The 22,650-nt window shown below is 37.4% G+C and overlaps 2 protein-coding genes across 2 annotated transcripts in view; one reads left to right on the top strand and one right to left on the bottom strand.

Moving 5' to 3' along the window:
• Window positions 1–1,151: 1,151 nt before the first annotated feature.
• On the bottom strand, window positions 1,152–13,921 carry LOC111332724 (26S proteasome regulatory subunit 8). The gene is made up of 14 exons (XM_022938138.2): window positions 13,787–13,921; window positions 12,323–12,394; window positions 11,596–11,665; window positions 11,316–11,413; window positions 10,668–10,724; window positions 10,361–10,429; window positions 9,970–10,068; window positions 8,700–8,762; window positions 7,923–8,086; window positions 7,426–7,502; window positions 6,659–6,834; window positions 5,631–5,741; window positions 4,623–4,709; window positions 1,152–2,752 (listed from the first exon to the last, which is right to left on the bottom strand). Exons 1-14 carry the CDS (start codon window positions 13,883–13,885, stop codon window positions 2,699–2,701), a joined length of 1,296 nt encoding a protein of 431 aa, XP_022793873.1. The 5' UTR covers window positions 13,886–13,921; the 3' UTR covers window positions 1,152–2,698.
• A 7,506-nt stretch (window positions 13,922–21,427) lies between these two features.
• The window catches only part of LOC111332994 (uncharacterized), a 34,533-nt gene continuing 33,310 nt past the window's right edge, over window positions 21,428–22,650 (top strand). The window contains exon 1 of the mRNA XM_022938523.2: window positions 21,428–21,553. The gene's annotated coding sequence lies outside the window, so the exon portion shown is untranslated. The remainder of the gene's footprint in view (window positions 21,554–22,650) is intronic.

The raw sequence follows: 22,650 nt of genomic DNA, 5'->3' as shown, positions 1-22,650 counted from the left end.
GCGGATCCAGGGGGTGGGCCTGGGGGGTTCGGACCCCCCCTATCAAACCTTACGCTTACAACTTTGAGACAGGATCGTATATCACTTTTAACTGGCTGATTTTTTTAATGAATCCAAATAAACGGTAAGCGGCCAAGGAATTATAACGTGCAACCGCGACTGGTGGGAAGGGGTTGGGGAGAAGTAATTTGCCTCAAAGAGTCCAACAGTCCTTTCTGAACCAAAGTTTGGACCCCCCCAACCAAAAATTCCTGGATCTGCCTCTGGTGACTATCATCTAATTTCTCCTAACAATATCACCCCTAAATCAAACATTAAGGTCATGAGAATAAAGGAAATGATTACCAAGTAACTTCAGTGATTGTTCAACACACTCTACTTGTCAGCACCTTTAGATATGTATAGAGAACAGTATGGAGAGTATGCGTTCTGATGTTTGTGTGTAGAGGTTGGTTTACTTAAATTCGCTCGAGCTGCTCATTACTCTATGTGATTGGCCCAGAAAACTCGTGCCACCTGCTCAACCAATCAGATAAAACCAAGTCTGACTCCGTTCCTCGCATTTTCCCGCGCTTTACTCGCGGCAGTTTCCTTGTTTTTACTAAGAGTTCCTTATGATTTTTTTTTTTTAAGTTTTGATTAATCGTTTTAACTACTTTGGTTTTGAAATGTGCTCTATTATATAGAACGCTCAGTAAGGGTAATGACTGAGAGCTTAGAATCAAAAGAAGTATCTTGGAAGTACGGCAAATTTCCTTCCCATGCCTGGTGACGCAAAGGAAGTTTTATTTTCATGAAGTAAGAGTACTGTTCGGGGGCAGCAACACTTAATCGGCCTTCGAACCTCGGAAAGTTGCTAAAAGTACACCACAGGATTCAAAGACGAGGCCAGAGCCACCTTAAATTTTGTATGTTTGGCGTTGAGGCCATTTTGAGCCAGGGGTTAATTTTGTGAGGAGAAATTAGATGCTAGCCACCCTTAGGGATAAAAAAACTCAGTCGCTTAACCGCTGGGAAATCGGTCAGTGCAAGATCATATAGCATGTGTTAAGGATAATGCAGAAATGGCCTCCGCCAGATAGCGATTTTCATAATTTCATTTCCTAAGGCCGCTGGTGATGAAAAAGACGGAAAAACACAAGACAAAAATATTGTGTAATGCAAAACAAATTGGGTTTATTCATAACTCTTGTTTAGCTAATACAGGAAAAGCCATCAAAAGAATAATGGCAAGGTCATAACGGAGTGGTACAACTGGTAAATATCAATAGCTAGCTACGAGGAGAAAATACAGACGAGAAACCGAGAAAACCATGAGCTAAAATGTGATAATATGGAAAGGCTGAATGTAATTAGGAACTTGTAGTCCTAATCTATCACTATCCATTACTGTTGGAACTACTTTCTCGACTCAACTTATTTCTAAAGCAGTGCTTTACCCCTGGGCCAAAATACAGAGAAGAAAGGGAGTAAGGAGAGGGGTAAAAAAGTGTGAGGTTGATTCAACGCTTCTCCTCCCTTCAACCCAAGGCATCCCTGCTGTGACAACAGAACTAGCACATCCCTCTAAGTAGACTTTCAAAGTTGGATGGTAGAAAGTCACCATAAGGGAGGGGGGGGGGGGGAAGGTGATCTTACAACTCCCCTCATACAATCAGGGGCATCCCTGTGAACACAAAACACACCCCTCTGAGCCCAGACTGCTAAAACCCAGCTAAAGACAAGTAGTCACTAAGACAGCTACAGTACAGTGTCCAATAAAGCAAATGGTTTCCATAGTTCATCTCTTTTTCAACTCCACAAACGGTAGGGAATTAGCATATCCCATGTCAGTTTTTAGATACCTTTTCATTTTTGTAATGTATTTTTTGTCATTTTGCCAGTAACAAGTTCATTACAAAGCAACTAAATCATCAGCAAGTTTCCCCAGGCAGTGTTTGCCTAGTGAATGGGACTGGAAACCGTCCATAGAAGAATTTCAGAAGTTCAGATTCGATTCTTTGTTACCTATACTGCAAAATGAAGGGTTACTTTGAGTACATGAAATCAATCAATCATACCAGAAAAGTAAACTTTGTACTGTGAGTTTTCCTTCAAGACTAATAACTAATTGTCAAATGACTTTTATCATGCTACATGTACAAAATGCAAAGTGATCATGAAAATCATCTACAAATTACTTTACTTACTAAAATTAGATTTACCAGAGTCCCAGACTCTGGTGTTCCTCTCCAAAAAAAATTGTCTGACTAAACGCATGACAAGCTTTCAAACCCCAAAAATCACGTACTGCCACACTTCAATCTTGCACGCACATCCTAAAACACACTAAATGAAGCCATTGTAGCTGATCTTGGTTTTTACACCACTACTCTACCAAACACTGCGACACACTGCACAGAATTGACATTCTAGTAAAGTTACGAAAACAGTGTGATGTGTGCAAATGGAGCTAACTTAAATAATTTAAGTGACCGTGTTGCAAGGTACCGCCATAATGTCAAACATGGCTGAGGTTGTGAGTTCTAATATTTAGAGTTGGCTTTCTTTTTATGTTTTCTTTTTTACTCTTCTTCTAAGTTGAATGCTTGATGAAATAAGTATCCTTGAGTAGCAGGAGAAGAGCAATATTAAGTTAATTGTAGAAAATCAATTTGCTTTTGCGTTGAAATTATGATCTGCATTAGACATGGTTGTTTTACTTCCAAAGTTTCTTGATTGACATGTTCTTCTCAGAATCTTTCTGCATGACCTGGAAAGTGAACATTTGAATAGTTAAGATTAACTCCACAAATGAATCATTGTCATCAAATTCTTCAACCATTAAACTGCAAAGATCTGATTGTTAATTCTCCCCTCTAGCTGCTACACATTTCCTTGTAGACCGTAACATTCCTTGAGACCGTAACATTAGCAAATAGTGAAATAGGAATCAAAGGAAAAGCTACGAATCTAGGCATTGTAATGGATAAAAATCTATCTTTTAACGATCATATCAATGAAACATGCAAAAAAGCCATTTTTGCTATAAGATCCATTGGACGCATCCGTCGATACCTTCCCAATGATGCGTTGAAGATGCTAGTCAACTCCCTCGTAATTTCTAGAGTAGACTATTGAAATAGCATTCTATATGGGATACCAAAGTATCAAAGGGACAAACTACAGAGGATCCAGAATATCGCTGCTCGTATGATAACCGGAACACAAAACACTGACCATATCACACCTATTTTAAAGAATCTACATTGGCTGCCAATCGAAGCAAGAGTTAATTTTAAGATATTACTTATAACTTATAAGATCTTAAATGAGCAATCTACTAGTTATTTAGAACCTCTTATACAAGAATACCACCCATCAAGAACACTGAGATCATCAACTCGTTTACAGTTATGAGCAAATCTACTACCACCCATCAAGAACACTGAGATCATCAACTCGCTTACAGTTATACATCCCACCCATTAAATCCAATTCCTATGGTGGACGCGCTTTTTCAGTATCTGCACCGAAACTATGGAACTCAATTCCCAAATATATTAAAAGAGCGGAAACAGTAGAAACATTCAAAACTAAGCTTAAGACATTTTTGTTTAAAAAACATTACTGTTAATTAATTACTTATTCTTATAATAATCTGTCGTTAGGCGCATTGAGATTAGAAATGCGCCCTATAAGCATCTACTTATATATATATATATATATGTATAAATAAGTTATGATAATTTGGTGTTAGATCAGGAAAACAACTTCTACCTGATTAAAGACTGAAAGTTTTTAAAGAAACTGTGGTGCTGCGTCGGTAGGGGTAACAAGGTAATTTGGTCATATCAACGAAGTTGAAATAGTAAATTGGCCACCGTAATGAATAAAAAAGCTGACGTTTCGAGCGTTAGCACTTCGTCAGAGCGAATGACGAAGGGCTACCGCTCAAAACGTCAGCTTATTTTATTCGTTCCAGTGGCTAATTTACAATTTCAACTTAGTTGATATAACCATTCTACCTGATTAGTTTGAGTACTCTAATTACCTGTTTTCTGGATAATGCAGGGAAATTATGGGGAGAAGTTTCATGTTAATCACTTCTGGTAGTTAAAGGGTTAAGGTTAAGTCTGAGCTCAAGCCAAAAAACCAACCCAACCAAAGCTTATCCCTGTATCTTTGGCATGAAGCCACCAGGAGTATCGCAGGGTTATACCCCGCATTTCACCACACTTCCCTACCTAACAACTTGCCTGTACCCAGTTACACTTCTGGGTGGAGAGAGAGAGAGGGACTGTGGGATTTGAGTGTTTTGCCCAATGACCTGACCCCATAGACTTCGGGAGGTCTAGTGTATTAACCTTTTAGCTCCCAGAAGTGATTAATGACTAAATTCTCCTTATGATATCCATACATTATCCACAGGTAATGAGAATAAAAAAACTTATGGAATAGAGGATATTATCTTGATATAACCCTAAATTCTTGTAGCTAATTTGCACGGAAATGTGAAGCAGCCAAAAGAGAGAATTAACACTCAGAACTTGGGAGTTGGAGGGTGAACCACTGGGCCAGGGCATCTGCCACCATCAACCTCTTAGTTCATCAAAGTTTGAAATACCAACAAACACATGTACCTTAGTGACGGCCATTTCAAAGTCCTCTTGCGTCACATGAACTCTTCTTTCTCTTAAGGCATACATGCCTGCTTCTGTACAAACACCCTGTAAACAGACAAGTCAAAACAGGTTCAAACTGTGTGTCACACAGTATCTACAACAGGCTTTCCACTGTGCATGTGTTGCATAACTTTAATACTGTATATGGTTTGAACCTGGGGGTAAGATGTGACTGAGTAGTCTGTTTGTCCAGGAGAGCATTGTCCTGAGATTCAGAAGGACTGTTGTTGGTAGCGGTGACTGATGTTTCAACAACCTGAGCAGAAGTCTATCCACTCTCACGATGACTTCCACTCAGGTTGTCGAAACATCAATCACTACTTCCGTCAACAGTCCTTCTAAGGGCTACACTCACCCGCACATTCAGATTATACTATCACACAACTTTACTTTTTGCTTCAGTGATAAAAGAATTGAAAACTTGCATAACTTTCTGGTTACAGCAATTCAACTAAAAATGCTTCTATTGTGAAAATAACAATGTTGAATACATTTTTTTTGTAAAAGAACTGAAAAAAACTAAAAGCATCCTCATTGGTCAAAACCTATCATTTACATTGTACAACATTGTTAAACCCAAAGAAAATTGAAATGTTTTTAGTTTGTTTCATAAAAGCAATAGACCACCCTTTCTTATGGTTTACTGGCCTAATAACCCACTGGGATGTTGGGAGAACACCATAAAAGTTTGTGTATCACTCACTTCCTGCTTATGATTTACAAACTTCCTCATGTTCTCCCAAAACCCTGTGTGAGTTATTATGCTGGAAAACCGATAGAAAGTGTGGTTTACATCTCAAATAACAGAGCTTTCAGGATATTGAATATGCAATTTTTTTTTTTTGAAACTGAAGCAAAATCTCTTCATACACGTTCCTCTAACTGGTACTTGAAGAATTTAGCTTTTATCTGAATTTAATTTACAAAGCACAAGTTTCATCAACAACTGTAGAACTATTACAATACCTTGACTTCAGCTCCTGATGAACCAGGCATAAGTTCAGCAATTTTTCTGAGGTTTATACCTCTTGTTAAATTCATCTTTCTGGAGTGAATCTTCAAGATGTCCAATCTAGCCTGTTAGGCAAATAAAATTGTTAGCAAATTACTGGTAAGTCTACTTGATTTGTTGTACATTTTTGTTATACAACTTAAAAGTACAATTGTGGAACAATTACTGTATTTAGTCAATTAAATGCCCAATGTTCATCAAGTGCCCTTCTAGATAAAGTGCCCACAGTGTGGGTACGAAATAATAATGAGCCCTCGGCCTCAAAGCAGCACCCACCCACCCCATGACACAACACCCCCTCCCCCCTAAAAAAACCTTGTTATTAATTATCATATTGTTAAAAAATAAACTCACTACAGTCAACTCTCCTGTAGCCGGACACAATCGGAAATTGGAAAAAGTGTCTCTTAGTACAACTGTCCGCCAAAAGGAATTATTCCCGCAAGCAGACACCAAAGATAAAGAGGGTGGATGTCCCCTTACAGGAGTGTTATGTTTAACCCTTGATAATGTCAAACAACCTGACAACTTGCTTTCCAGCTGACAAATGGAGATTTGACAAAACCCATCCCCACGTTGCTCTGTCAGAGGTCACACTTTGTTGATTTTCAAATTCAAGACATTTTTTATTGCCAATATTCAATTATTATACATGGGATGTCCACTTAAGAGAGAGCGTAAATATGAGAAAAATCTACTTTTCATTTTAAAAATCGTTTACTTGCAGGAATGCATAAATAGGGAGTTTGACTGGGAGGCAAAAAAGTGAATTGAAAATGGTGTCTGTATGTCGAACTGTCTGCTTATGAGACTGTCTGTTAAGCAGAGAGTAGCCTGTACTTGTTGAAAAAGGTGAAAATTCAATACACACCCAGCCTTGAAAAGGTACCCACCCTCAAGGCAGAAAAATGGACTAAGTGCCCAAGGCGCATAATCAAATAAATACAGTAATCTTTATAAGAAAACATACTTAACATTTTACCTCTTCATTTGGAGGAGGAAACTCTATCTTCCGATCAATACGTCCTGGTCGTAAAAGTGCTGAATCCAAAATGTCTATTCGGTTTGTTGCCATGACAACCTTGATATTCTTTGTTGCTTCAAACCCATCAAGCTGGTTCAGTAACTCCAACATGGTCCTTTGAACTTCACTGTCACCTGTACCCAAGTTAAATTCCTTTGTTAGAGCTGTTGAACAACCCTTAAGGCTAACCATGATCAATGATTACAGTTGAACCTCAATTATCTAGACTTGTGTGGACTGGGCAGGATAATTGAAAATGTGAATATTAATGAGCTAAAAACAAAACCATGTACGTACACATATTAAATCAACATAACGCAGGAATTAAAGGAAAATAATTCTCAAATCACTGTGCATTGTTGCCTAAATTTGCCAAAGAACTTGCAAAAAGTCTTACAACTACAACGTTTTACAACCTAAAATACTAATGTAAATTGTTTTGCTTCAAGTTGCTACAGCATGTGCATGTCACTCATTCCATCATTCTTTAAAGCTGTGTTATTGGATTGAAATCAAATTGTATCAGGATATTGCTTTGTTTGATGGGAAAAGTTGTTATGGATCTCAAATGTGACTAATTAATACTGACTCATCAAAAAATGGGATCAGAGAAGCAAGTGCAGGTAATTGCAAACTCTGGATAATTGAGGTTTGAATGTAAGAAGACTTAGTTCATTTGTTTACAGTGAACTTCACAGTTTATTGTCAAAAAGAAAAACACTTACCACCAGATCCCCCCTCTAATCTTGATGATCCAATTGAATCAATCTCATCCATGAAAATGATGGAGGGAGCATGTTCTCTGTTGGAAATAGAGTAAAACAGATTTTAGTTTGCAACAACATATTAGATATGAAAAAGAGTTTGAATCTCTTCAAAAGCTTTGAACAAGCCTTCATGGGTTAGAAATGTTGGGCAAAATATCAGAGGGAGCAAATGTGTTGTGAGTGGTAAATATCTACTGCTTCATGCCCTGAATGTTTTTAGACATGTATGTGTATAGACAACCTACTGAAACCTCAACTTGATCAAGAAGAATTCCTTCTATTGCAGACCTACATTGTACAGGTAATTTCAGCATGATTATTGGAAAAGCAATTAAAATTTTTTTTTTTCAGTTTTGTCTTGAAAATCTTGCCCAAATTAGTAGCCATTTGAAAGAATTATCTGGCTTATCTCAAGTACATTTATTGAGACTTGCATAAAGTTATCGTTTTAATACCTTGCCATGACAAACAGCTCTCTAACCATCCTGGCACCCTCACCAATAAATTTCTGAACCAGTTCTGAGCCTGAAACTCTGATAAAAGTGCACTCTGTGTGATGTGCAACAGCTCGAGCAAGAAGTGTCTTTCCAGTTCCTGGTGGTCCATAGAGTAATACTCCCTGGAAAAATTTAATGATATCCTCATGTATATTTAAGGAGCTACATTTGCACCGCATTGCTCATCTTCAAGATGATTTTTCTTTTTTTCAATTTCCCTATTTGAACTTCTATTTTGCTACTTTACACTTCTTAATAATAATAACCTTAGGCAGTCCAGACAACAACACCAAGAGAGAATTTGATTATAAAATGAATTTATATTTTAAGCTTGAATTTTGCAAATGACTGGATGGTTTTTTTTTGTGTGTCTTATAGCCCTACACCGTAACTTCTGCATAATCTTTGTGAGCAGCATTGAATTCCAAATGGAAACTTAAATAGTTTGCTGTCGGCATCTCTGTTCTCAGACTACACAAGGTTTAGCCGCTAAGAAATTATCCAAGTTTTAAAACACACGAACCAAGCTATTATTCTGCCGAGTAGATCTTTTGTTTTAGCATGTCCTTGTTACCACTGCGCTATGGTTTTCTTAAGGTTTCTAATAGCTACTTTAATACTGCGGGGAATTTATTTGAAAGCAAGACAGTATATATGATTTTGTAATTTACAAGTTATGTGTCTGAAAAAAACTTTTGAAGCTTTTGAGGCTTTTTGAAGGTATTAAAATCCAACCTTGGGTTGATCAATTCCTAGGGCTTCAAAGAGCTCAGGGTGCTTCACAGGCAGCTCAATAACCTTGATTTCAAAAGAAAAAAAAATAAATGAACAGTTAAATAAAAACAAAAACAAAAAAATTAATATGATTAAGTCTCTTTGCTTACAAAATCCTTCACGATTCCCTCACTCAATTAGATGCCAAGTATAATCAATCATTTGAATTTAAATTTGAATTTATTCCATTTCACTGCAATTACATGGGAAAATAAAACAAAAGAACACACAATAATAACAAATTAGGTTACATAACAAGGCAGTGGGGAAGACTAGAAGGGAACTGACGAACCATACGTGCTAGTCAACCCATTATGAAGAAAATATACGGATATATAAAAAACTTAATCAAGGTATGTAACTGGCTAGCTGCTAACTACCTAACTAAGTAATCTAACTAACTTACTAACTAACAACCTTACTAACTAAGTGCTGGTTTAGCCCAGGTGGTACATGGGTGCTCAGGGTCGAAAACCCTATCGTTATAAAAATTAGTGCATAGTCTCTTAAAAGAAGAAACACTACAGCTAGCCGTCCTCAACGCATCAGGCAGATTGTTCCATAGATACGGAATCCTATTAAAAAATGTTCCCTTAAAAAGTTCCGTCCTGAATCTATTAATTCTTAGTTTATTACTTGCATGCGATCTTAATCTCTCATCTGAACAAAATTGAAAACAAGGACTTAAGTGAAGAGTTAAAATGCCCGCACTTCAGTTTATAAAAAGTTGAAAGATCCTTGACTTCTCTGCGGTAAACCAGTGGTAGCAGGTTGAGACGTTTTAGGTGTTCATTATAGCTAAAATCGGGTAACATAAGCCGAGTCGCACGTCGTTGCACCCCTTCTATTCTTTTTATCATAGTAATTGATTTTGGGCTCCAGATTTCAGAGGCGTACTCAAGGTGAGAACGTACGAGAGCCACATAAAGGGATCTCAGAGTTGGTAATAAAATTTTGCTTCCGCTGATAGTGCGACGAATAAAACCCAGCATTTTGTTAGCCTTGTTTACCTGGGCTTGGATGTGATCATTGAAGCTAGCTGTATCTGACATAAGTACCCCGAGATCGCGGGGTACTTATAGACATACAAGTACATTATATAAAAAAAGACCCTGTCAAAATATTAAATATGGGACAAACAACCTTTACTCTATTAGTCAAATGCACATAAGGAGAGAAAACAATATTTTTTTACATACAAGTACAAGAGTAGAAGACTCCATACGTGTACCTCTTTGATTTCTTTGATCTGTTTATCTAATCCTCCAACCATTTCATAAGTTGAATCAGGTACTTTCTCCACCATCATCAAACTGACAAGAGGGTCCACCTAGGTGTGAAATGAGTTAACAGTTGAAGATTGAGATCAAAGTTCTCTTACATGCCTCTGCTGAAGTTAGGACCAGTCGTTACATAGAAGTATAATTTAGTGCAAATTCCACACCAATGACAAACATTTGGTTCACCTCTTTGAAGCATCAAACAAGAGATTATTTTGACAAAGAAATAATGTGAGTAGAACACACTAACTCAAGCCTTCTTGAAGAGCTTACCAGTCCATGTGCAATGCGCACAAAAATCATCAAAACTTCACTATAACTTTTTTCTTGCAAAGTACAAACCTTGTTGGGAAGGATCTTGTGAAGCATGTAACTATCATTTCGCAATGCCACTCTACAGTTTGGTGTAACCTAGAAAACGAGAAAAACAAGGTTTGCTGTGGTCATAAATACACAAGATACTGTCCCAGTTTTGTACCAGGTTTCCCGTCACCATTGGAAGACACATTTACCAACAATAAAGGGTTACAAAATAAACTCAGGTAAAGGCTTACATGTAATGCAGCTAAGCATACGGTTTTGTTCTCTGAAAATAAAAAAAAAGTCTTTCTGGATGCCATCTAGAATACAGTGCAACATCATCACTTACATCAGCCATATCAATTGATTTGTCAATATCGACCACAAACTTTCCCTCTGGATGAACCTGTGATAAGGAAAGGATGGTGTAAATAACTTCAACATATTCACAGAAACCTATAAGTTCCTCTGTAAAGTCACTTGCCGCCGATCAGCTGCCAGTCATAAGCATGAGCAACTGGACTGTTGTGCGGGAGGTCGAGGGTTCGAGCCCTGGCCGGACCAACACTCAAGGTCTTAAAATAATTGCGAAGAATATGCTACCTTTCTATAACATCAAGAAATGGTTAGATATTCTAGTCTTCTCAGATAGGGATGAATAAACGGAGGTCCCATCTCCTGCAGGGTTAGGGGTAGGAGACGTTAATTTCCTACGCACAAGATTACTGTGTGCTGGATGTCCTCCCCTGGGGTGGGATGGGTGGGTTTGTTGAAGCTTAAAACCTTGTAGGGGACCCATTTCCTATTGTTTCTGCTCCAGTACCTGGTACAAATCATTAAATAAAAAAAAATAAAAAAAAAAGAACACACACATGTACCACCACTGAAAATTCAAGAAATGCTTAGAGGATCCCAAAAAGTTTACCTGAAATCTGTGTTCAAATGTAAGTTTTTATTTACAAACAGTCATCTGTACGATTTATTCAAAGACACTAACCTTCACCAAAACTTTCTTCTTGTCCATTGGTTTAACTACCTCACCAACATAAGATCCTTGTTCTTGCAAGAGTTGCAATTCCTCTCTCAACATTCTCACTATCATGTGGAAATTCAAGAAAATTTTTCTATCAGCAATGATCATCAGTCATAATCTATACATTACTTTAGTTGAATCTCACTGATTTAATTTAATTAACATTAATCATTGCATTTATATTCCTGTACTTTCTGACAGAGACTAGGAGACAAGTCAAATCAATAGAAAAATTCACACCAACCTTTGGCATTAAGCTCATTTCTCTGGGCTTCAAGCCTCCTCAAGTTTTTAATTTCTTCTGTGACAACCATCTAGAATACATTGGTAAGGTATTAAGTGGCCACGAATGTGATTGATTGAGAACTATATTCTACAAAATTAACCCTTTACACATAAACATCAGTTTGCAACTTTCCCATTCTGCTCTCAACACATTCCTTGTGGTGCTGTCAAGAAGAATTTGTTTAACACTTAAGCACCTCTTTAGTTGGTGATCAATTCCTTTATTCTCATGACCTATAAGTGTGATTCAGAGGTGGTATTGTAAGGAGAAATTAGATGCTAATCACTCTTTGGGTTCATAACAATACTACTTTACATCTCACACCATGATATAAAAGGTTGGAGCTTCATGAAAGTTTGCACTAATTTTTGTCACACAGATCTGCATGCAAAAAAAAAAAAACCTTTTATCACAAGAGAAAGATCCAGTAGCTGACACTACTAACTTCACATATAAAATATTCAAACTAGGTTAGTCAGAACAACAAGTGTAAGAAGCAAACAACATCTGAATGAAAAATCAGACAAACTGACACTTGAATATTTATACACATGAGCAACTCAGATTTTTTTCTAGACTTAGCCAAGTTCGTGACAAGTTTCCAATGTCTTTCTATAATTAACAGCCAAGTTCAAACTTAACTATGGGTGGTAGACTACAATGTATTTACAAAACTGTACTTCACCTGGAGACCCTCAATCTTGGTGACATAGTATTGCTGAATCCCTTCATGTCGTTTTTCTTCTTCTACTTCCATCTTAATAAATCAAACAGAGGAAACAATTTTTAAACTTAAATAGACTTAGCATACATACTGATAGGGTAACAAAAGTTTATTAATTTGATTTTTGAGAAAAATGGACAAGACAGTAAATTTTTTAAAATTGACTTAACACTATCAGGTCTGATTATTTAAACAAAGTTAAGCCATTGTCAAACATAACCGCATCCTAGACAATCCTCAATTTAGCTGAACCTCTAATTTGAACATTTATTTCTGTGAACAGCATCAGGAGGGCCAAAAGCTAACAACAGAAGGAAGTTTATTTAATCAAATGAACCTTCTAATACAGAAAGCCTGAGGATCACTGATTGCATAAAGCTGTGGATGGGTTAGACCTCGTGTAAATGACTAGCCCTCAGCCTTTATGCTGTTTTTTTTTTTTTTCTGTTACCACAATCCAGTCTTGCTGGGAGAAACTCCTTGTTAGGTGTTAATGAAACAGGGTTATGTAAGTGAAATTATGTAATTCTCAGATTGGATTTAAAAGGCATATGAAGCATGCATTCCTGTTTTGAATATTAGTTTTTGTAGTTTTAATTTCAAGTGACATTAAAGTTTCTTTAGGGCAGCCATTTTTAAAAAATCCACGAGTGATTTCTTTGCGTACGGACACAACACTCCTTATATAATATATTCAACAACGTGGCATCAACTCATTTTCAATGTTAAAGAAAGAGCTTCCTAGCATAAAACAAATTGAAATAAAATGATATCTGGATAAATTAATGAAATATTACCCATAATTTATTGAGAGTGTGTGTGAATAACATACCAACAAAATCATGCTCAAAACTGATGAGAAACTCTACTTAAGGGTGACAATGAATTGATGCTACTCAAAGATCGGATTAGACACTTCAAGAAGTGAGATCGACGACAACCCATGAAATAATTATTAACTACTACGAAACGAAAGAACGCTATTACAAATCTGTAAATATACTTAAGTGACTGTAAATGAATACGATCACTATCGCATGATTAAATATATCCAAGGCGTTATATTCTACTACTATTGAGCCTTAAAATTTCCAAAGCTTTTAAGTTTTTTCTTAGTTTCTCAATGTAATGATAGACAAAAAGCTGCCTACCTTGCAATGTACAACGTGACTAAATTTTTACGGTATTATAGATCAACAAGCTTGGAAATCGCATCTCTGTCGATAGATTAGCTACTGAATAAAATGAAGCGAGTTTATTTCGTTTCCCAGTGTAGCATGCAGCCTGAATCTTAACAAAAACGGTTTATAAAAAGTCACAGTTTTCGATCAAAAGATAGATGTCGTCATGTAAAACCACATGATCGACTTTTCGTGTTTTTTACGAGGTAGTGACTCGATGTGTTATCAAAATAACTTCTTTTACCTCATCTGCCTGAATTTTCTGTACTCTACGAGCAGGCTCTTCCTTCTTAACGGTGCTTCTCGTGCTGGGTAAATGCATCACAGCCGTTCCGGCCGCCATGTTGGAATGACTTAGACAAAAAAAATTGAAAAAGTCCATCATGCAAAGCGCGGAAGGATTAGATCATAAATGGGACAATGCATTCTGGGACAATCATAGTTACCAGTGCTTTTCCTCTAGAGGAAAAACACAAAACCCTTGGGAAATATGGACGTTCCAGGTTGATCGTGGCCACACACTTTCTCCTTTCAGCAGAAGAAAGAGAGCATGCGATCGACCTGGACCGTCTGAGAAACAGGCTGAAGAATTTCGGCGCATACTCAAATTTATATTAAAAATGGGAAAGAGAATATGAACTAAGGGCCTGATTACGTGAGCCGGGCTGATTTCTTTTGTTTTGGTGTTCGCCAAAGCGTGAAAACAAAAGAAATCAGCTCGGCTCATGTAATCAGGCCCTAAGAGAACTATATATCGCTATTCCCCGTACACACCCCTCTTCCATTGTTGATGATTTTTATAAATCTAATTTTAATGCACGTTCCTGAGGCTCGACTAATTTAAGAACAACAGCTGATTAGTTAGTGGTTCTGCGGTGAAATGTGTTGTATGATGTTTGGCAGCTTGTACCGTTCACTATATGATGACGTGACGCTTTTTTTTGGTTAAGAGATAAAAAACACTGGCTGAGAAAGCGTAACCTTAAGCGCTACTCTTGAAGCCTGAGTTTTTCTTCCCCTGTACTCCACAAGTTAGGGTGTGTGGAAGATATTTCATGAGAGGGTTTGATTAAACGAACGCCGGAATATTTTGTAATGGTTGATTCAGATCAATTACCGTCCCTGGTTATCAATTAAGCGGCACAGGTGCAACATAATTGACATAACACATTTTCAGCTCCAGAATACAGAAAGCGAACCGGCTCGATCTCGGTGATATCTTAATTTTTAAAATCAATGCCGTTAATGGCTGACCTCTATGCTTGCGTAGCTATGTGACTTTTTACTTCGACCTTCGACCCTCGACCAAGAGACAAACTGATCTACATTGATTAGCTTCTAACTAAATTCGGTTAGCTTCATGGCTTATTACTTCTATAAATTGGTGGAGAGTTTGGTAGATGACTTCGCGAAAAAAAAAAACCTTTTTTGCACTTCTCTCCTTGGCACGACACGCACTTCGCGTTAGCCTTGTGCTAATCACCGCTTGAATAAAAATAAAAAAAAAACGCAGAAAAACTTCGTCTGTTCTGTAGGCGATTTCATCTGTACCTCCGCTGAAACCGACTATTTTATATCATGTAATACCCCCCATTGACGCAGCAACGCAATTTCTTTAGAAACTTACCTCCTGACCTTGTATTCAAAGCTAATAAGTAAAGGTTGTAGTGGCTTCAAGTCTGTCGATTCTCCTCTTCTGCGCATGCTTGCCAGATAATGTATTGAAATTATGACGAGATTTTACATGTTTATTGTCTTACTGAATCAGAAGGATTAACTGGAAAAAGCATTTGACTTATTCTACTCTGCCTAATGCCTCTACATTGTGACAAGCTAAGCTTTCTATGAAGTTCAAATTGCGAAAAACAGACGTTTCTCCGGTATACTAAGGGCCCAGTCATTATTCGTACTACCCCCCTCTCCCTCACTGAAGAGGGTTGAGAATTTTTTGGGGGATTACAAGATCTCTGAAGAGGAACTAGCCTACGTATAGCCGCACCCTTCCCCCGACAAAGGAGAAAGGGCGCTTTCTCGCTCCGTTTCTCCTTTGTCTGGGGGAGCCGGTGTGGCTACACGTGGGCTAAAGGGAACAGATTGTTTCGAGAGGCCAAATGTAACCCGGAATAGTCAAATCTATCAGTTAAGGAAGGTCTTTATAATTATGGATAATTTTTGGTGAACGGTCATTATTTGTCACCTGGGGGGGGGGTGGAGGGTGGATAGAGAAGGATCTCCAGAGGGTCACATGTTTTCAGGAGGAAACGAAGAGAGGATCAGGATCAGTCGTTACCAACAGATAGGAGAATGCAGAAAATAAACTTCTAATCAACTGCCAATGAGGGTGGGGGGGGGAGGGGGGGACTGAAGGGTCATAATCGGGGGATCAGGTATATTGTCTCATGCCACAACCAACATCTCCCACACCCTCCCCCCCCAGGTGTTTTAATAAGGACTGGTCCCGTAGTAGTGCAGATAAAAAAAATTAGGTTTTTGGATTTAACTAATCACGTTTTAGGCATCTTGAGCAATTTAGCTGCCCCCCCCTTGTTTTGTTTTGTGTTTTTTTAATTTGTACTTTGTAATCCAATTCAGTCATTCCACATCTTTGTTTCTTCTTGGTAGTCTCATACCAAGAAATAATAAACTGCACTTTAAAACCTCTTGTCTCGTGCCCAGCCCTCACACGGCCAAGCGTTAACACATTTCACTTACACGGTAGGATCTGGGCACGAGATAGCCTTCTTGGTTTATCACTATCTCGTTTTTTTTTTTTTTTTTTCATTCTTACCCAAATAATATTTGATGTTCTCTTCAGTTGAAAGTGAAAGCAATTAAGAACGTTGTGAAAACCGAAACAAAATATCGTTGCGTAACTCCTTCTGAGAGACAATTCCAATTTTGTTTGATGCTTGCGCTTTTACAATATACACAGATTTTATGATGTTCATACTAATATCAAGAAGTAAGGCGATGTGGTTTCCAAAACTAGCTTTTATTCAACTTGTACCTAAAGGAAGAGAACCGCACTTTATATTACTTTACCGGAGAAATAACCCACGCGGGAATTTGGGACGAATGTTTTTTTTTTTAACTCTCTCGCCTTCGGTTCCCGATTTACAAACTTTCCTTCCGCTCAATCAACATCACAAAAGGGTTATTACGTCCTTAACCTGATAAAAGGGCGGTCTTTTGCTCTAATTAAGTCATTTTGGGTGTATCGATACAATAAATGATAGGTTTTTGACGAATCAGAGCGTTCGAGCATCTCAGTTATTTGATAAAAACATAAATAAATTAATAGAAACTTTGTTGTGTCCTTCAACACCGGAAACACCATCACCACTGTTGATCAGAAGGGACAAAAAGTGGCTAAGATTCTGTAAGAAGGTGAGACCGACCCTAATTTTATCTCGAAAAGGAATTATGTGCGTTTGTGCAGTAGATTTCCCAAGGGAAACAAAAATGGTTCGAGTAAGCGGGGCTTCAAGTTAGCTGATAGTAAATGACTGAAAATGATGGGGTCACGGGAAATCAGATCTTGTTGGAGTTACCGGGAGGTTCGAGGTAATCAAGTTTGAGTTAGTGGGGTTTTGCTGCACTCCTGTAATTTCGAGGTAAACAATTCACCTCAAGAAACTCGGTTCAGATACACAAATAGAGAATTTTTGAAGAAGAGGACCTGGGAAACATCAATTTTTCACAACGTTTTGTTTTACTTTTTCGCACATGATTTTATTTCAATCCTCTAGGACCCAATTCTTTAAAATAAACCACAGGTAGCCCAAGCTCACTACTAGAAAAGCGGGCGTGACTTTTACAGTGTGCGCAACGTTTATATTTATAAGGGTTTGTATCGGATGTTATCGGTTTGCCTTAAAAGAGAGAAAAAATGTCTTTTTTTTAAATAAAATGGACTTACGTTTTTGCCTTGTTTTCTTTGTTGATTACCAGCGTCTCAGGTCATTTTGAAGCGTTTTCGGCGAGTTAGCGCTATTTTGGTGTTCAACAACAAGGCAATAACGTAAGTCCATTTTATTTCAAAAAAAGACATTTTTTCTCTCTTTTAAGGCAAACCGATAACATCCCATACAAACCTTTATAAATATAAAACGTTGCGCAACACTGTCTAAGAGTCACGTCCGCTTTTCTAGCAGTGAGCTTGGGCTGCCTGTGCATAAACAAACTTCTTCATTTAGTCGATAAAAGTAAGCCTTTTTGCTTATTTATTCTCAAAGCGAGCAGGATCGATATCGAGTAATTTTCTGGCTGTTTTGTCTCTTGAAAAGTAATCGAACTCACCACTGAAAACCACTGACATTTCGCGACTGAATATTTTCCTTCACAAACGCCTCAAGTGTTCTTATCCCAACTGGGATGTCCGTCTATTCGCTATAACATGGGGCCAAGGTCAACTTTAGAAACTCTTACCGTTGGCTTATCTACATTATCAACTCAGTTGATTAAACCAAACTATCTTGTAATACCCCCAAGCGACGCAGCAACACAGTTTCTTTACCAACCGACTCCCTTTATTCATGATATCCCGAAAATGCTACGCTCCACGTCAGTTTCATCACAAAAAAATTTGAACAAACAGAAAAGTTACGGTGTTGGATTGTTTAGCTTTTGTCAGGAAATGACTAAGAAACTTAGACAATACTGTTAACATGTTTGTTGGTTGTTGTGATAAAAGCGTTGTTTTGGACTTGTGCGTATTCACTAGTGATTATATAAGCCTATATCAGAGCTGCAACAATATAATTGCAAAGAGTCCGTTTCTTTTAAAATGTATCTTGACAGCGACATCCGACAACTTTGTTGCTGGTCGATTTATGCCGGTGTCATATTATAGCGGGACAACCCTTTTAAAGACAAAATTTTCAGCATTTCTTCATAGCAGCTCAAACACTAGCTTTGAAGCTAGAGATCTTTATTTGGAGAGTTTCTATATGAAACATAGATAGGTCCCATATAAATCTCGCGAATTCCAAAGTACTTCAGGCTAGTCTGAGTGACGTTCAGTTCATTATTGTCTTTTAAACTGAATACTTGTTTTCCGGAAATTATATTTTAGCTTCAGACACTGTGAGATGAACATTTTCATTTTGAATGTCTTGTAAGGAAATATCAAACTGTTTCCGCGTCAAAAACACAGTATTATATCTTATTAATGTTTAGCAGGGTGGTCCCACAAAACCAAATAGCAAGGACATGATCATGGCAGGTCACAAAAATATTTGCAGGCTTTGTTTAAACTTAAACGTAATGCACCAGAAAATCGCGAAAATGCCTTGAAAATGCTTCAATCCGTTTACTTCAGAAAATAACCCGCTAAGCTGCCCTTAGAAATACCATATTTTCTACTTATTTTTTAAGTTATCCTTCTCAATAGCGTCAGTGCCTTAGCTGATCGATCTAAACCGTGAATGGGAAAGGTTACGTAATCAGTGATAAAAAGTCTTTTGGGATCTTTCCACAATTCCTCAAGAGTAAGATTTCAGTAACATGTTGCTCCGAAAGGTGTAAGCGAATTCACATTTTTTCAATAATTGAGGTCTAGGTCATTTAGGAGAGCAGTAGTTAATAAAAGGCCATGTTATTTCACTCTTCTGTTATTATCCTGTCTTACGTTGGACGTTATGTCAGATTAACAAATTAAACTATCAGATTCTAGGTATCTCTAATTGCCTTAGCCTCTTTAGAGAGTAACTCTGAACCAGTTGAATAAAAGGGACAGAAATATGTTTAAAACTTTTGAATGTTAGCTACTTATTAGATAAACTTGTTAAATAAATGACCTAAATCAAAATGGAAACCATATATATTTAAAGCACAATTGCGCTCGGATTAAGAACTTTGGCGCGACGTACATTCGCAGAATTTCTTCCTTAATTTCGCTGAGTAATTCCGACCCGCGCTGAGACGTTATTAAAAGCGTCTTTAGCTATCTTGATTACAATTACGAGGGGAGTTTAATTTCAAATCCTTCTTCCTATAGCCTCGCTGGCGGGACGTATTCTGTTTGCAAAACTCACGCAATTAACTCAGTTCCTGGCAAGTTTCTCAACCGGAGTCCTGCGTACTTTGTCTCTAGGACCGACAACACTGGCCACAGCTTGGCGATGAAAATCAGCGCTTCTTGCCTTGAAATTGTGTTTTAAAAGGATCAATTCATAATTTGTAGATCTTGAGTAAACTTAACTTAATTTTTCTAAGTTCGTTATTTGCCGCAGTCCGCGTTAATCCTCCCTCTTGAAAGGGTCTTTTTTTCTGTGTCTTTGCCATCTGTTTACCGTGGCAAACTAATTTCAAAGTTTCATTCTAATTTACGAAAACCTTCAAAGATCTCAAAAACGCACCTCAAAATGTTAAACAAATCGAAATAGTGATACAGTGGCGCATGCGGGGACTGAAAATTGGAATGTTGCATGAGTGTTTGGGCGAGATTTACCGATTTGTTCAATTGTCCAATAAGCATGAACATTCGAGCATATTGTTTTGGAACAGTAATACTGAAATAGTAAATCGTATTTTCATCGCCTTATCTTGAATCAGACCTTCGAGTGTAGTCTACACATAGATCATTTGATATCGGGAATATTGAGATAAAGATCTCATACCTTGGCTGGCGTTCGAGCATTTAAAGAGGTACACTGAAAACACTAAAATAGTTTTAAATGGTATTAATATTGTCTTATCAACTGATTAGACTTCGGCTCGAAGTCAACCTGACTCAGTCCGACCTTTGTTAGTTTGATAAAGAACGATGCAATAATTAAACCAATTGAATCACGTTGAATGTTATGATGAAATGATCTTTGCGACTATTATTGATATCTTGGAATTCTTCCCCATTTTTCCAAGATAAATATCGTGTAAAGGCGTGCAGTCAATTTAACGAAGACGGTTAATGCGCGAAAAGGTTTAATGGTTCCTCAGATCCTCTTTTGTCGGCATTAATCCTCTTTAACGAAATCCCATTCATGACACGATTTATTTTACAAATATAGATCCAATAAAGTGATTATCAGCAACAATAACACTGGTTGGATGGCCATAACAGCAAACATTTCAAAGACAAGGATTTTGCAATCTATTCTAATTCTAGATTCTATTTTATTCTAGAGTTTTCGTTTAGAGTTCAACAAGTGATTCTCTTTGCCATCCTGCCGATTTCTTGAAATGGTTTCTTCCTCGTCCGTTCGTTTGTAGTTTCACTGAGTCCACGGGAGTCTCCCTCTGTGCTGAAAGAACGCGAAAAGAGTTATCCGTGCAAAAATTTTGCTTACATTGCTGAACAACATTAAGCCAATTTTCGCCATGTGACCACAATTAAGAGTTCAGCTTGGACGGTTTCTCTGTTCCTTCTTTCAATGAGCACGACAAACCGTCTCGGCTTTCGTGACGGGCGAAAAAGAAATTTAATTCGATCAATTGCTTGAAAACTTTCATTTAAAGCTAACAAAATGGAAACATATTATGACATTTTCAAATTGTATTAGTTCAAAAGGAGGGAAACATGCTCTCAAACTGCAATTTTATTCGATGCGTCGCTGATACATTTTCTGTGTTTTTCTCTGATAATTGGCACGCGACCATAACTAACAAAAAAACAGTCTCTGAAAAGGAGTATCTCCTGACTTTCAAAACAAATATGGTGTATTTATAGCTTTTTCTTTCAATATATTACAAAGTAAAACAATCACACTCTAGTAATGGGAGTATTCAGTTAATCTTTTGTTTCGTGCGTCGCGACCGTGTCCGTCTTGTTAGAGCGACGGGACATCTCTGGAATTATTGTCCAGTGAGCATTTCTTACATAAGGTCACATATCCCAAATAGAATTTATAACTGCGGCATCTAGTATTCAATATAATTCATTCACGTTTAGACTCTCTCGAGGCGACAGTCGCAAGAAGATCTCACAAAGAATATAGTTTCCTTTAAGAGCCAGATAAGTTCCTTATTGGTGAGCTACCCTACAGACCCAAAGTTCAAGCATTGTTTACAAGTAGGTATTTGTCAAAACATCGTGATTGATCGAGGTACTACACGCAATAATCCTTAGTTTGTAGTAATTCTTCTTAACTGACTCTTCATCAAGTGTCTTATCAGTTTATACACTTCACATGGTTTTAAAAGCTTTGAAAATACCGTCACAGTATTTTCACCTCGTAGCAATGCAAGGTTGTTGTAAAGAACATCGACGCAGTTTTTGCGACAGTCGAAAAAAACACATTGAGCTTTAACAAGACAAAAAACCTCTTCATTGCATCATTCATAATCTCTCACGGATATTTGCAGTCTGATATTATTCGTCTTTGATCCTATTTTCTATGTTGTTCTGTTCTCTTTGTTCTCTATCGTTTGTCATTTGATCAGTAGATGAAACTCATTCAATTTTTAGTTGAGCCGAGTTGCTTTAAGGACTTGAGTTTAGGTGTACAACGGCCTGTCAAACCTTTTAAAGGGATAGAAATTGAAGCAGATACAAAACGAAGGCTAAAAAGATAGTTGCAGTCTATAGAGTTTGCGCAACTTAAGTCTTGAAGCACAAAACAGTTTTGAAATTGAAACTTCTTATCGACAAAGATTTGATTGAGATAAGGTTGTTAAGGATTATGAGTTGACTGAAAAACTGTTCAGGGTCCTTATGTTTTAAATCAAACTTTAAAAAAAGAACGAATATGTTTAAGAGGTGGCAGATGTTATTGGTCACTATTGGCAATTCTTTGAAGGGCTAATTTCCTGCGAAATATCAAATCGAACAATTATTACGATAAACTGATACGGCGATTTTGTTTTTTGAAAAATATTGAATGCTATTACCATTCGCCCTGCAGAGTACAGAATTTTCCTGTATTCAAGCAAAGAAATAATCAAACTTGAGCAAGAGAAAATGAATGATTTAAAATATTGTTCGTGAGTAATTTTTTTCGGTCTCTTTTAAAAGACTCGTGTAAAAACCTCAAAGCAGCGAAGATTGGAGAACTACACGGTGTATCAGTTCATTTGTCTTATGTGAGCAGACTCGGGGCAGTCCTTGCTTTTCAACGAGGTCTGCTGCGAAAGTAAAACAAAAAAATGAAATAAATAAAGGAAAAAATT

This window comes from Stylophora pistillata, chromosome 12 (assembly GCF_964205215.1).
Source record: "Stylophora pistillata chromosome 12, jaStyPist1.2, whole genome shotgun sequence".
NCBI classification, from domain to species: Eukaryota; Metazoa; Cnidaria; class Anthozoa; order Scleractinia; family Pocilloporidae; genus Stylophora; species Stylophora pistillata.
The sequence above is the reverse complement of the archived record's forward strand: the minus strand, read 5'-3'. Positions and strand labels throughout refer to the sequence as shown.

Bases quoted from the DNA above. Each gene is read 5' to 3' on its own strand.
- LOC111332724 (XM_022938138.2), bottom strand. From the start codon at position 13,885: ATGGCGGCCGGAACGGCTGTGATGCATTTACCCAGCACGAGAAGCACC. The intron at 11,414-11,595 runs GTTGGTGTGAAT...TCCACATGATAG, and splicing joins AAATGAGCTTAATGCCAAAG to TGAGAATGTTGAGAGAGGAA. The intron at 10,725-11,315 runs GTTAGTGTCTTT...TCCTTATCACAG, and splicing joins AGAAGAAAGTTTTGGTGAAG to GTTCATCCAGAGGGAAAGTT.